The 13,547-nt window shown below is 38.0% G+C and overlaps 1 protein-coding gene across 1 annotated transcript; it reads right to left on the minus strand.

Moving 5' to 3' along the window:
• Positions 1–650: 650 nt before the first annotated feature.
• Positions 651–10,858, minus strand: CCNY (cyclin Y; the record flags this gene model as incomplete). The annotated part of the gene is made up of 3 exons (XM_009878558.1): positions 651–837; positions 6,306–6,468; positions 10,692–10,858. Coding segments are annotated over 3 exons (447 nt in total), but the record flags the coding sequence as incomplete, so codon positions are not given.
• Between the last annotated feature and the right edge of the window lie 2,689 nt (positions 10,859–13,547).

A 13,547-nucleotide genomic window follows, 5' to 3' on the forward strand; every position in this document is an offset into this window, starting at 1 on the left:
ATGGTCAAGTTCGCTCTTGAAATACAATAAAAGGCATACAAGAAATAACATATGCATAATAATAATGAAGAATAATGCTAATAAGACAGCTTACAGAGAAAAGTGCAGTGAAAAAACCCAACGCTATTTATTCAGGGGCTTGTGCTACCGTAAATACAGACTTCGTATTTGCTGCTGTGCAAGGGGAAAAATTTATCCTGGGAAGCAGCAATGAGGACCGCAAAAAAACCAACAACAACAACAAAAAGAAGATATTAAGAGAAACCTTTGAGATGGAACTCTTCCAACGTCATTCCTCTAGTGCACAGTCATCTGACTACATGGTCTGTTTTCATGCTGCCATTTCTCTCCGTGAGCACAGCATATTAGAAAATGGCACAGTTCTTAAATATTTTTCTGCCTCTACTTCATTTTTTTGTTTCTTCTTCCAAGCACCTGATTTGCTGTTTCCTCATAAAAAGCGTAAAGCTGTTAGCGAAAGTGAGAAAAAAAAAAATTGTTGCCCATCTTCTCTCCCGAACACTGATTTCTCCATTTCTCCTTCCACTAGGTATTTCACTCGTGTGCTACACAATGGGGAGGCACTGTAAAGGCAGCTTGACAGATTTAAAAATAAAAAAATCAAAAGTCTTTTTTCTTTATCTCCCCGCCCCCAGCCCACCCCAAAAAAATATGGATGGATGAAACAATATGTCCGTAGGAATATTCCAGTCTCCTCTGTTAGGAGATAATAGCAGGGGACCATCTAACCACAGTCAGATTGTCAGCACTGACTGACCGTTTCTTTGCGGCTTTCCTGAAGTCCTTGTATTTATCTTCACACAAGCGGGAAATAGCCTGGAAGACAAAAGAATGAAGCATCCTCAATTGCATTGACCACAGCTGGTCAGGTGAAATAAAACCAGACGCAGATTTCTACATAGAGGTAGAATCACAAAAAGTCACATCATTAAGCAAAATCACACTGAGCAAATCCTCCTTCTCATTTCATTCATCTGAAAAGAAAGAAAGAAAGGCATCACGCTGCCACCACAGTTGCTTCAGATGAACTCAGGGAGCCTACTCCAAGCCTTCTCGTTATGGGTTAAGCATCCCAGATCTCATCAAGGCAGCTGACAATGCTTACCCACTCCTACATGGTAACTCATATGTAGCACTTCACTGGTGAAAAATTATGGAGAACTTAATAAAATAATTAAAGATACTGTAATTATATGCAGAGAACTTAGAAAGAGGATGGCTCTTCATTTTTTTGTTTCCTTAAAAGTCTTGTAGTAACTAAATTTTTCTCTGCTGACAAATGGACTATCAGAATACTTGTCCTGCTTTGCTTACAGAGCTGAAGTTTGCTTGTGTTTCAGAAGGGATGGTGATTTCTATGGGATCAGGCTATTTTATGTGGTGCCACTGGGAAACATAGCTCACATTCAAAATAATTTAATTTCCATTAAAAGTACACAGAAATGTTAAAAAACCTTAAGAGAGAGACACAAACATTATTCAAACCGACCCTTATTATATACTACAACTGGAACTAACATTTTATGTCTTCTACTGTTTTTGCCACGTTTAAAACAAATATTTTTTATGGACCTCACATACACAAATATAGCGTGCCCTAAACCAGCATGTCTATTAGAGTTCATATGGTTGGGACAGGCTATGGTAGGGATGCTAACGCTGGTGATCAGACACATAGAACTGCAGAGAAAGCTCATTGCAAGGAGTACTCAAGGTCAAATTAAAAAATAAGATGAACTAGAACAGCATTTTTATTTACTCAGGAATACTTTAAGTGGTGTCTTAAGATAGGCTGTTTAATAAAAAGCACTGTACAAACAAAACTAGTTCAAGTCCTAGATTACAAAACAATACACACGAACAGCCCCAACTCCACTGATCGTCATTTTCTTTCTTGATCTTTACTTCTGTAGCACAAGAAGTTCTAGCAGTGAAGATACCTTTAATTGAAAAAGCCCTTCAAAGACCAGAGGCATGACAGCAAACCAGAGGCATGACAGAAGAACAGAGGCATGACAGAAGCATACAACTCATTCATCTGAGAGAAGCTCACCTAACACTTCGGTCAAGCCAGCTATACAACACGGTTAAATTTAAACAAAAAACAACCAAAAAAAGCCCACCACAAAACCTACCACCACCACCAAGAAACCAGTTGTGACCTTTTAGTTGAAAACTGGATTTCTTTCTGTTAAGACCACTCTTGAGCATACGTTTTTTTCCTTGGTGTACACAAAGAGAACAACAGAATAAAATAATACAAATATTGCCACTGCTTTGTAGACTATAACTTAACTCACTGAAAACTGCTTAATAACACTTTATTTAATTTAACCAGGAACTCAATGGACTAAGAAAATTTATGCAATTCAATTGGATTTAAAATCCAACAGATGAAAAGCGTTTAATCATGAAATAATGTGTCAAGGCATGGCTTGGCAAACAGGTGTCCTGAGGTGGAGCTCACTTCTTCCAGCTGCCAAATGGGGCTATTACTTTGGACATCAAACAGCCAGAGAAGGTAATCACTTCAAAATTGTCCATTACACAGGAATATTTCTGTTCTGGCACATGGTCAGAAAAAATGAAATTTTGCTTGGAAGTAGCACTTGGTATTTGGCATCTCTAGTCTCTGGTGATTAATCACATGGATAAGAAACACACTGACTGCTGTTTAAAGCAATCCTCTATGTAAAGATGCCTCTTCATTTGCAAATAATTTTTTTTAAAAAGACATTTAGAGCCTATTTGCCAAGTTAGTTAGTCAACTTCAGCATAACATATGTGTAAACAAGACAAAAGCAGAAAGCTGTAAATATTTATTGTCCTTCATTTAAAATAAATCCAAATAGCTTACAAACACCTTTCTGTCATCTGAGATTTCTGTTGCTTTTATTGCTAGAAAAGCAAACCAATTTCTGACAGTTGTGAGGGACCGTTGCTCATATGAAATCAAAGCATTCGTAAAAACAGCAACACTAGTCAATTGTGAAATTTTGTTGGTCTTCTCTGTAGTATCTGTAACCAGCTGGAAAAATGCATACATATATACTCTTCTATTACATATATGCATGCAGAACTAAAAGTCACTCTCTCTACTGAGGTATTTGACTTTAGATGAGACTTTGTCACTGGCGAAGGGGGTGGGTAAGGAGAACGGAAGGGGGAGAAAAGCAGCAGCAGTAGTAGTAGTATAAATTTTGGCTGCAGTCATGGGTTTGTGCAGGGCAGGAAAGCAGCAGGGCTGGTTATGGCTTCACTGCTGGGAATGCACAAAAGCACACAACGGTGAGTGCTCCAGTACCCCCCAAAATGGACATACCAGAGAGAATTCAACAGGAACAGACAGCACTAAGTGTGGAAGGGTTAGATATAAGGAAAATGTAAAGGAAAAAAAGAAAAAAAAAGATAAAACAACTAGAAGTTTTGATGATGGAGGTTCTCCTTATTTTATGGAGAATGAGAAGAAGAGCAATTGGGTTACTCCCAACCAAAGAAATAGGGGAGTTTTGCTCTCCCTTTGCTTCTTGGCTAAGCAGGTTCTGAGCAAACAAAACCCAGTGCAACAGTGGGAACCTGGAGGGATATAAAGACACTTCTCTACTTACAGCTTACACATGATCTCCTCTTTTTTATCTGTTTGATCTACTGGACTGTATCTCTTTGGGGTCAAGAAAACACAGCACATAGTTCAAAAGGGTTCGAACTATGTGCTCAAGCGCTATCCTAACAATAAAAACCTCAGACAAGTTAAACTGGGAATGCACTAACAAATGCTCTTAGAAAATCTAGCCTTGAAACAAGAGCACAGTGCTAAGACTACAAGCAGAGAGTAGGCACCTTTTGTGAACTTATCCCAAAGAGCAGAATCTGACGCAAGCTTAACTCAGTACATGGGATGATAACGAGGTGCAACACTAGGAGGCTACAAAATACTGGATTAAGGTTGGATATCCCATGACCTTCTTGGCAGAAAAATCTCCCACTGCAGATGCTCCAAAAAGCAATGTAATTTTTAGTAAGTACTATAGCCTCCTATAACACCTCTGAGCTGCATTTCCATCTGATGAGGATGAGTATTTATTAGCATTGTCCTCAGTCTTCCTGGTTGTTGGGGGTTTTTTGGTTGTGGGTTTTTTTTTTCCTGAGGTATGTCAACCTCATGATATTTGCAGAAATAGCAACACAGATTCTGCCATGCCAAATTTAATACTCCTGCTTTCGATACACAAAATAGCTTGAAAACACCAAAGTAGGAAAAATGTGTTATAACATAACCATATCTCTATGCAAGACCTTTTGTGTTCTGAAATGTCAGCAAATAAGTTGTTTTACGTCTTTGGACTGAGCAAGGTCTTTTCAGTTTACCAGACAAGGCAAATCAGTCCACCGCACATGCACATTTGCTATGAATCTGTTGTCTTTCATCACAGACTGCAGTTTTTCCTTCAGTATCAAAAATATCACAGCCTGTGTGGCACTACATCTACTCCACCTGACAATCCAGGCAACTGTTTTAAAAACAGAGAACTCGGGGCTGAACAGCACGAGAGACCTAGAAAAGTGCTGCAAACACATTTTGACAACTCTTGGCAAGCTAAACACCTAACTGTGCTCAAGGAACCAGGCTATAAATCATGCTGTCAACTAGTTTCAAGGGCACACTAATGACAACCAAGTATTACCAGGGAACAAGGCAGTTCCCGTCATGTTCCCTTCCTTCTGGCCACGGAACAGAGGCAAAGAGCTGGTAAAACAAGTTGGTTTCACAGCAGGTTCTCATCCTCTTCCCTGAAGACATCCTGTTTGGCTAGCAGGGGAACTTTACAGACAACATCTGACAGCAGCACAAAGCATCCCCAGCATGGAAAATTTTTTTATAATATAGATTAATTGAAAAAAAAGTTCCATTATTTCTTTTAAAATATGCTTTCTCTTTAGTTAATACAGAAGAATTACCAGTGTTGCCAGGATATTTACAGTAATTTTCTATTTTCTTCTAAGGTTTTAGGACCTTCATTTGTAAGCCACTGTTATACACTGTGACACTGACAGTGTAGGGAACGCTGTGTACTAAATTCTCTTAAAAAATTAGTCACTCAATTTTAACATATGTAATGGTACTTATTATCAAGACACATCATCTAATAACTTAGTAAACTATCTCTTTTCACTTAAGAGCACAATCCCAATGAATTTTCATTTTCTAAAAAAATTCTTTTCAATAGAAACTGATGCAAACATTCTTATTGGAGCTATCTGCAAAATCTAGAAAGATCATTTAGAAAGAATGAGAAATACAACTTCAGTGAAATCTGCTTTGATTCTTTCTCCACCACTTTCTGTTCCCATTACAGTCACAAACAAGTCAATTAACCTTCCCACGCACTGTTTCCCCCCACAAAAAAGCGTATAGCACTGCCTGCCTCTTTTACAGGAGCACAAGGAGTTTCAGAACATGCAAAGCTCACTCTAATCCACAGGAAAACAACCTCCAGTACAAAGCTGTTATATAATCCAAGATGTGTGATATTAAGAGCAGCTAGCACCTCATGACAGATTTCAAAATGAATAACAATGTGCACCTGCTCATGCATTAATGCCCTTATTTGAAAAACTTTGTTTCCGAAAGCTCAGGAAAAATAGATTCCAGTCTTGCAAAGTTCCCACAATTCATCCAGTGTTTGTGGGGATCCACAGTACCCTGCATCTTGCAGGTCCAGACCATCCAACACAGCACTTTCTGCACGTGGTATACTCAGGTCCCATACGCATTCATGAGTTATTCACTGAAGGCAAATGCTCATTTCTGTTTTCCCCTTACTCAGAAAAACACCACAGGAGATAACAGACACAGATCCAAGCGAAGTGGAGCAGTAGCAGACAACAAGCACATGGAACAGTTATTTTCAGTAATACTTCTTAATATTCTGTCCTTTATGGTGGATAATCAGTTTTAAGAAATCAAAGTAACACAGAAAACCAGAGTGTGAACAGAGTCACTGCAAAATGTGCGCATCCTTTCACAAGGTCAATTCAGACAAATGGAAGTGAAAAAGAAATGGGAAACAAGGGAAGGTATGAAGCAAATCGGGCCAAAAAGCTGTTGCCATGTCCATGAATACCCAAAGCACAAACAGAACAGTTATGAAAACTGGGGTACAGGATATTCTAATATCTCGTGGGAATATTTGTGAAGAGGTGGGAGAAGGGAGAAACAAAGCAAAGACTTCAAACATCCCTATATATTAAACTCTAAGCCATCTAAAAACAAAGTGTCTTACCTCAAGTTTATATGCCCTGTCCCTGCTAAGGGGCTCCAAAGGAAAACTCAGGTTATTCGCTTCTGCCAGGGAACGCAAATCAAAATAATACTTGGCATAAACACTGGAGGGAACATTAATATTGAACTGCAACAGCTCGAGAAACTGGCGTTCCAGCTCATTCCTGTAGAAAGGAGATAAATATGAAAACACATTTCAGACTGTGCATTCTGAATGTACTTTAAATCGCAAATGGTATAAACCAAGTTCATTTCTTATTCTTGCCAGATGCAATTATCCTCGCCTAAGGTCTGACCTAGTCTAACAAGTTCCATCAGCGCAGACAAGCCAAGGAAGAATACGAAAGATGCTGCACCTCGCAGCTCTTACTGCGATGTCAATCAAATCCAGACACAAACTTTTGCTAATGGAAGGGCACCTTTATCCGTTTAGCTAATATATGCTAGGGGAAAAAAAAAGCCTGCAGGTTAAAAAAACCCCAAAACAAAAGTCTTGTAGTTTCAGCCTTACCTCCACTAGGTGGGTCTGCACACACAGCTATACAAACAGTGCACGCAGACATGCCCTCAAGAGTGTCAGACATCTCAGAAATGCTGCAAATTACTCTAAGTTCTTCAGTAATTTACGTGTTACTCACTGCAGCCCTTCATAATCAGTTATGAACTAGTCATGAACTAGTCATGAAAAACCTGAATTTTTCAGCATACCATCTTTATGAATGGAGTGAAGTAGTTTTTCCCTTGTGCAAGCAAAATTCAGTGGTGATCGCTTGGTTTTCATTACCTAAATCAAATGTGTTTGTCAAAATATCTGATAGGAACAGAGGTCCAATATGAGCTCCCATCCCGTGAAAACTTTGATGTAGCAATATATTATTACCTACACCAGTACTTAAAAAGTATGTTAATAAATATGCAAATCAACAAAATTAATGACTGGAAATTTTCTTAAATTGGGTGGTAACTAGACATGCTATATAATACTTATGCATATTCTCAAAATAGTGATTTTAAGATATGAGAAAAAAAAAGGTGGTAAAAGTTATATGTTTGCTGAAGAATATAGGGACTGCACATCTGTGTTACCAGCAGGTATTGACTAACTGTAATATTGCATTTAAATTACATTTTTAATTCAGTTTGCAAGGAATGTGGAGACAATTGGCAATGGAAGAGGAAGGACATGAGGATAAAAAGTACTGGTACAGTAGTTTTTCAACATGGAATGATTTATCTTTTCACTCGATGCTTACATCAGAATCATTGTCCTTCCCCACCTTCACACTCTCTCTCCCAAAATACTGTGTTTACATAATGATAAATATTAATTAACATCACAAGACTATCTAAAAGCTAGATATGGACTCTCTGGCATAAATCCACACTGTTGAGAATTCTAGCTTTTAAAAGACCCTAATTAACAAAATACATTTTAAGACATCTATCAATAAATACAGAGGATTATCTTTAATTTAATAGCACCATGATTTTACTTCCCACAACCTAAGCCTAAAGGTCTATGTTAATTGATAATGTAAAGCCGGTTTTAATGGAGAAATACATTGAGGTTGTACTTCTTTTGCAGAGCCTCCACAAATCTTTTAAGAAAAATATACACCCTCATTCTTACTATTCTCTAGCTCCCAGATGAAGAGTAAATCAGTAGACTAACTACAGCTGAGAAACAACAAAACCAAACAGGTATTTCTTATTTGAACTAATGTAATTTAACTAACCATCATACCTTTCTTCCCCCATACATTCATATAGGACTGCTTTAGCATGCCCTTTCCTGTGGTCACACCTCAAATTCACAGTACTGCTACATATATGACTACAGATGACACATTTCAGTCCTTCCTAGCCCTCTGTTAGCCACAGTTCTATGAACTGCTGGTGACTTATGGAACACTGAAAGGTCTGCATGATGTTTTGCAAGATACACTTACGTTGAATGATTCACAGCAGTTGAAGATTTTGATCTCTAGGTTTTTTGCTTTATTAATATAAACAATGAAAGCCTCCATCTTGCAGAGAAATAGATACTTAAATCATAATCCTATACTGTCCCAACTACTTGAAAAATAAGACAAGAAAAATCTGCCACACTGGGCATAAGAGGAAAAATTAAAAAAATCTTGGAAAAACTGACAGCAGAAACACAAATATCAGGTCAACAAGCACCGAAATTGTTGTAGGAGGACCCACAAGAAACATCAAACAAACACCACGAGATAGATCAACAAGTACCATATAGAGAGCACAGGCTCCCCAAAGGCTTCTGGTTTTGCAGTTTGTGAGAACTCTAAAATCTTTAAGAAAAGGTTAAGAAACTAAAAACGTTGAGGACAAGGACTCACCACAGTTTGGCTCGGGGAATGTGCGGTGCAGAAAGAGGGTTGATGTTAGCATGGGGCTGCCATGTGAGTAATGGTGTTATGCAGCTCAAGTGCAACTTCTAGCAGCAGCACTATCACATGTGTTTGTCAAAAACAAAAACCTCTTTTTTTGTTTGTTTCCTTTCACACCACCACATTATGCCTCATCACCTGCCTTCAAAAAAAGCCCTGAGAATCAGCAATTTCAAACCTCATACTTCTAACCACTCCTGATTAATACTGTCACATAGCACAGTCAAACCTGTCAGCCTACTTCAAGCTCTTTAGCACTCCAGCTCATGTCCCAGCTTCCAAAACACTCTAAAAGCTCCCAGATTTGCCTGGGAGGAAGAGCGAATGGAGAGAAGCCCCTACTGCCACTGAATACCCAAAAGCATGAGAAAGGGATCAAGGGAAAAGTAGCTTAGCAAAGCAATTCAGGAAACACTCAAAACAGTCAAGGAAGCTTTATCAAATTGTTCTGCATGGAATAATATCGCACATAGAAATGTGAACAGCCTGATTTTCGCTATATCCCCTACCCCCCTTTAAGTTTGGAAATTTCATTCTGTGTGGGTTATGTCAGAAAGGAAGTATCACCAACCACCCTTGAAGTAGTGTACATATTTTAAAACAGATACTGAAATGGCATGACGTGGTATTTCCCACCTCTATTCTGAACTGAGTTTTCCCCAAAACTAATGCAAGTACCTACAGCATACCACAGCAATACGAGCTTTGCCTTTTTCACTTTGACTTGGGGAAAAAAAACAACACACCAGCACTACAAATTGCTTGTTAATATAAGATTTAAAGACAACTTTTCCAATACTTGAGCAATGACAGCTACTCACAATTTATAAGTCTTACCTAGTAGCATAGGAGCATACTTAATTTAAAACAATCAGCTGTCCCCTAACAATCAGCTTTTCCCTCTTTTAGACCAGCTATAAATCCGAAAAAGAGTCAACTACTAAGAAATTAAGCTGAGGCTGCTTTAGCAAAAATGCTTGTCCTTTCAACTGCTTTGAGACTGCAAACTGAGTTTCAAAAACCATTCTTTCTGTATAAATATTTCTTATCTACTTCCCTCCTCCCAGACTGGTTACCCATGACAAACTCTTCAGTGCCTGTGATCCTGACTTAAGTGAGTTAAAGCAGAGACAAGTCTACACACTTCTGATTACAGATACTCAGCTTTGCTTAAAAGAGCTCTGAAACACGTGGATGCTGGACTAAAAAACCCTCTTTTTATTAGTTACTAGTACATGCTAACTATTTAGTGAAATGAGCATTCATTTCAGTATTTGTAAACATGAAGATCTTAACTGTGTTTATTCTTATAACAGTTCTTTTTTATTACTGTTGGAATACAATCTTAATATGACTCAGGAGTATTCAGGCAGATATCACAACTCTCTATGCTGTTACGATACGCACTGCTTAAGAATGGCAACAGAGAAAAAATAATTTAAAAATAAATGGAAACTTAAAATACTAGATTCTTAACATCTTGGAAAATTAACTCAGCAGGATACAGGGGAGAAAAAAATGCAAAAATCAAAGCCAAACCCAAAAGCACTAACTTTGAACAGTATCTCAGGGTCACTAGGATCATGACAATATTCTTCTTGCTTTTTATGTTGGTCTGATGTCTGTATATGGAGAACTAGCACAACACGTGAATGTTGCTGGCTCACATGAACACACGAAGGCTCATTGGACATAGGGTTCTCTGTCAAGTCATACACTGAAACATTCTGCAAGTCTGTTTCCATCGCCATGCATGAACATCCAGTGGCATAATACACTTCAACCAGAAACCAAAAATAATTTATGTCTTCTATGTAAGCAACTATCAAATAGACCTTGTGTCATCTATCAGCATTTATCATGTTTAGATACAACACAGATATATAAACATTATATAATTTATGACAGAATTTCCCATCCCCCTCATACACAGAGATCTTGGCATTCATTGGCAAAGATAAACAAACTGCACTCACATGTCTTCGACTGTGATATCTTTCAGGATCTGGCAGTAATCCACGTTCCACACTGCCTGGTCATCCCAAACTTTGGAGGCCAGTAGAATTGCACCCAGTACAATTCGCTTCCAGTTTGCTGGACAAATATCTATCTCCGCATAAGTTAAAAGTCTTTCAAGATATACCTGTGGGAACAAGTTAAAAGCAAGACTTAATCTATGTGGCTATTAAGCAGAAATGAAAAAGCGAATTATTCTCATAAACCCATTCCAGCAATTTTAAAACAGTAATCTGCTCTCAGGAAGATTCTTTTATAAAAGCTGTAGGTTTAACTACACACACTTACGCCAAGCTTGAGAGCAGATGTGAGAAATTCATATTTTAGTTGGCCTCTGCCTTCTGATCATATTACCAAAACCAAAACTGTTATTTTTATATCTGTAAGTGTTGGTAATATAGTCACATGTTGGAATGAATTCAAATGATAGCTTAAATAAATTATTAAAGTAATAATGTAAATAAATAAAATGCTAATTACTGAGGATGGCAAGGTTATGCTACCAAAATAGTTAATAGCTGTTATACAAAAAACTATAGTTGTAATGTGCAGGCAGTTATAGGTACGGCATCATGTCATGCTGGACCCCTCTGGTGAGCTGCATGAAGAGGTTCTACAGACATGAGAGGATGGATGGGGGAATGGTTACCACAGAAACTGCAAGCTGAACAGAAAGGAAAAGTATGTGCTAAGAAGGCAATTTGTAACAGTTTCCTCTAGACTGACAGGCTCTGGAGATGAATAACAGCAATCCTGTCTGACCCACAAGAACCAACACACCCCGGACCCCACAGCCTGGCCCAATCTGCTGGCTAGCTTCAACCAGAGCTTGTATGGGCCAGACCTCATCCAAGAGGACCACAGGACTATATATGCACATCTGATGCAACCAGGGACCCTGGAGGGACTTTCCGAAAATCTCCCAAAAAGCTGCTGGGGATGGGAATGCAGTATGACCCTCTGCCCCCCACCCCAACTCACGCTCCAGCCAGGGAACTATGGGTCAATACATGAGGGAACCATGGGAGCAAGTAAGCCAACACGCTGTGTGAACAGTTGCCAGCTATCGATAACAGCAGCCGAGCTATGTTCATAATAACAGATTGTTTAACAAAATGTGGGTGATCTGTGTGTCCCCCTAGTCTGGGGACGGTTATGATAAGTGCAAGGAATTAGAAGTTGGCAAGAAAATCATTGAAAACCATAGACATCTGTTGCACAATTTAAAGTTTTACAGTAAAACAATGTATTTTATGAAAAAAATACTAAATATCTGAATGCATGTACACAGACATTCACTCCACAAAAATCAATTCTTACACACTCAGCAGTATAAATTGCATACTGAGCAAGAAAATCATGGGAAAAAAACCCAACATACAACATTAGACAACTTTCATTCAAGGTGGCCACCATAAAGTATAAGCTCTTTCCTTCCTACTTTTACTGTAGGAAATAAAACTTAAGTTACAGTGCCTGTAATGGTCACCAATACAGTCATATTACAATGAATGCATGTGCAAAATGTGTAGAATTTTCTCTTCTCAAAAGACTACCTCTCCCAATCAACAGATTTCTCCATCCGTTGCAAGGTTGCTTCCAACAGGTTTCACTGCACTCTTTCAGCAATGACTTCAGGAAGATCAGATGCAGTCAGTCATTAAGTTGGTAAATTCTGCTCTGATTCAGAACTTCTTACCACCTTCACTAGCACCAAGGAAGTGAATTTGTTCTGCACTTTCATTTCCCACCCCTCAAACCACTTGCTGTGCACAAATGAACAGAACTTAAAACTGGAAATGCTTCAACATGACAAAACAGACACGTTTACTACAACCAACAATTGGTCCTGCTATGCTACTCTGTAAAAATACAGGTTTGCATTTACTGAAGAATAACCTATTCTTGGTGTCTTGTAATAGATCTTACAAGGCCTTTCTTCACTGAATTGTGATAAAAAGTAATTAGGTGGTTATTCAGATTGCTCTTACATGAATCTACATTGACTGATAGAAGCTAGGAGATTTTGAGATACTCTGATTAAAGTCCAGTATAACAACTTATTGTTACCATCATTGCCAAAATGGTTTCAATGATTTTGTGAAATTATAGAATGCTCAAAAAGTCTGAATAGTTACAATATGTTAGATATTACAGACTGGTCAAATCAGAAAAAAACATATCAGTAAAAGAACTTTGGCTTTCTCACTTCACAAAAGGTTCTCTATTTCTCTTGTGTTAATGAGGAATTAACTTTATTCTTGTTTTTTGACATTTTGTTGAACTCAATCTACGTCATTAGGCACAAAAAGACAGTTAAAGTAAACATTCAGAAGTCTCTATGAAAACAAAGTTACACTCAGTTATAAAATCAGAATATTTAGAGCATGAGACTTCGCAGATAAAACTGCTGATTTTTCTTTTTTTTTCCTTAAAATTTAACAAACTTACAGGTAGCAAGACATCATGAAACTTAAAGATGAATTTTGCAGGAGGCCAGACTCCTGAATATACCACTTCTTCTTTAGCTATGATTTGTCCCTGCCTACTATTCTAACACTGAGGAAAACCGTAACATTATAACACTGTAAACCAAAATATCACTAACTGTTCAGAAAATTATTATCCTTTATAAGGAAGGTAAAACACTGTTTATGTACAAAATTATAAATTCCAAATTATGTGTCAAGCTCGTTATTAAAAGTAGACTATTGACTTTTTCGTTAGAGCATCACTCTGAAAAGATTTTGATGCATAAAATTTAGAATCGGGAACTCTGCCTATGAAGGTGTAGTGGTTTGACCCTGGCCGGCAGC

Source organism: Apaloderma vittatum, unplaced genomic scaffold, assembly GCF_000703405.1.
Source record: "Apaloderma vittatum isolate BGI_N311 unplaced genomic scaffold, ASM70340v1 scaffold17701, whole genome shotgun sequence".
NCBI classification, from domain to species: Eukaryota; Metazoa; Chordata; class Aves; order Trogoniformes; family Trogonidae; genus Apaloderma; species Apaloderma vittatum.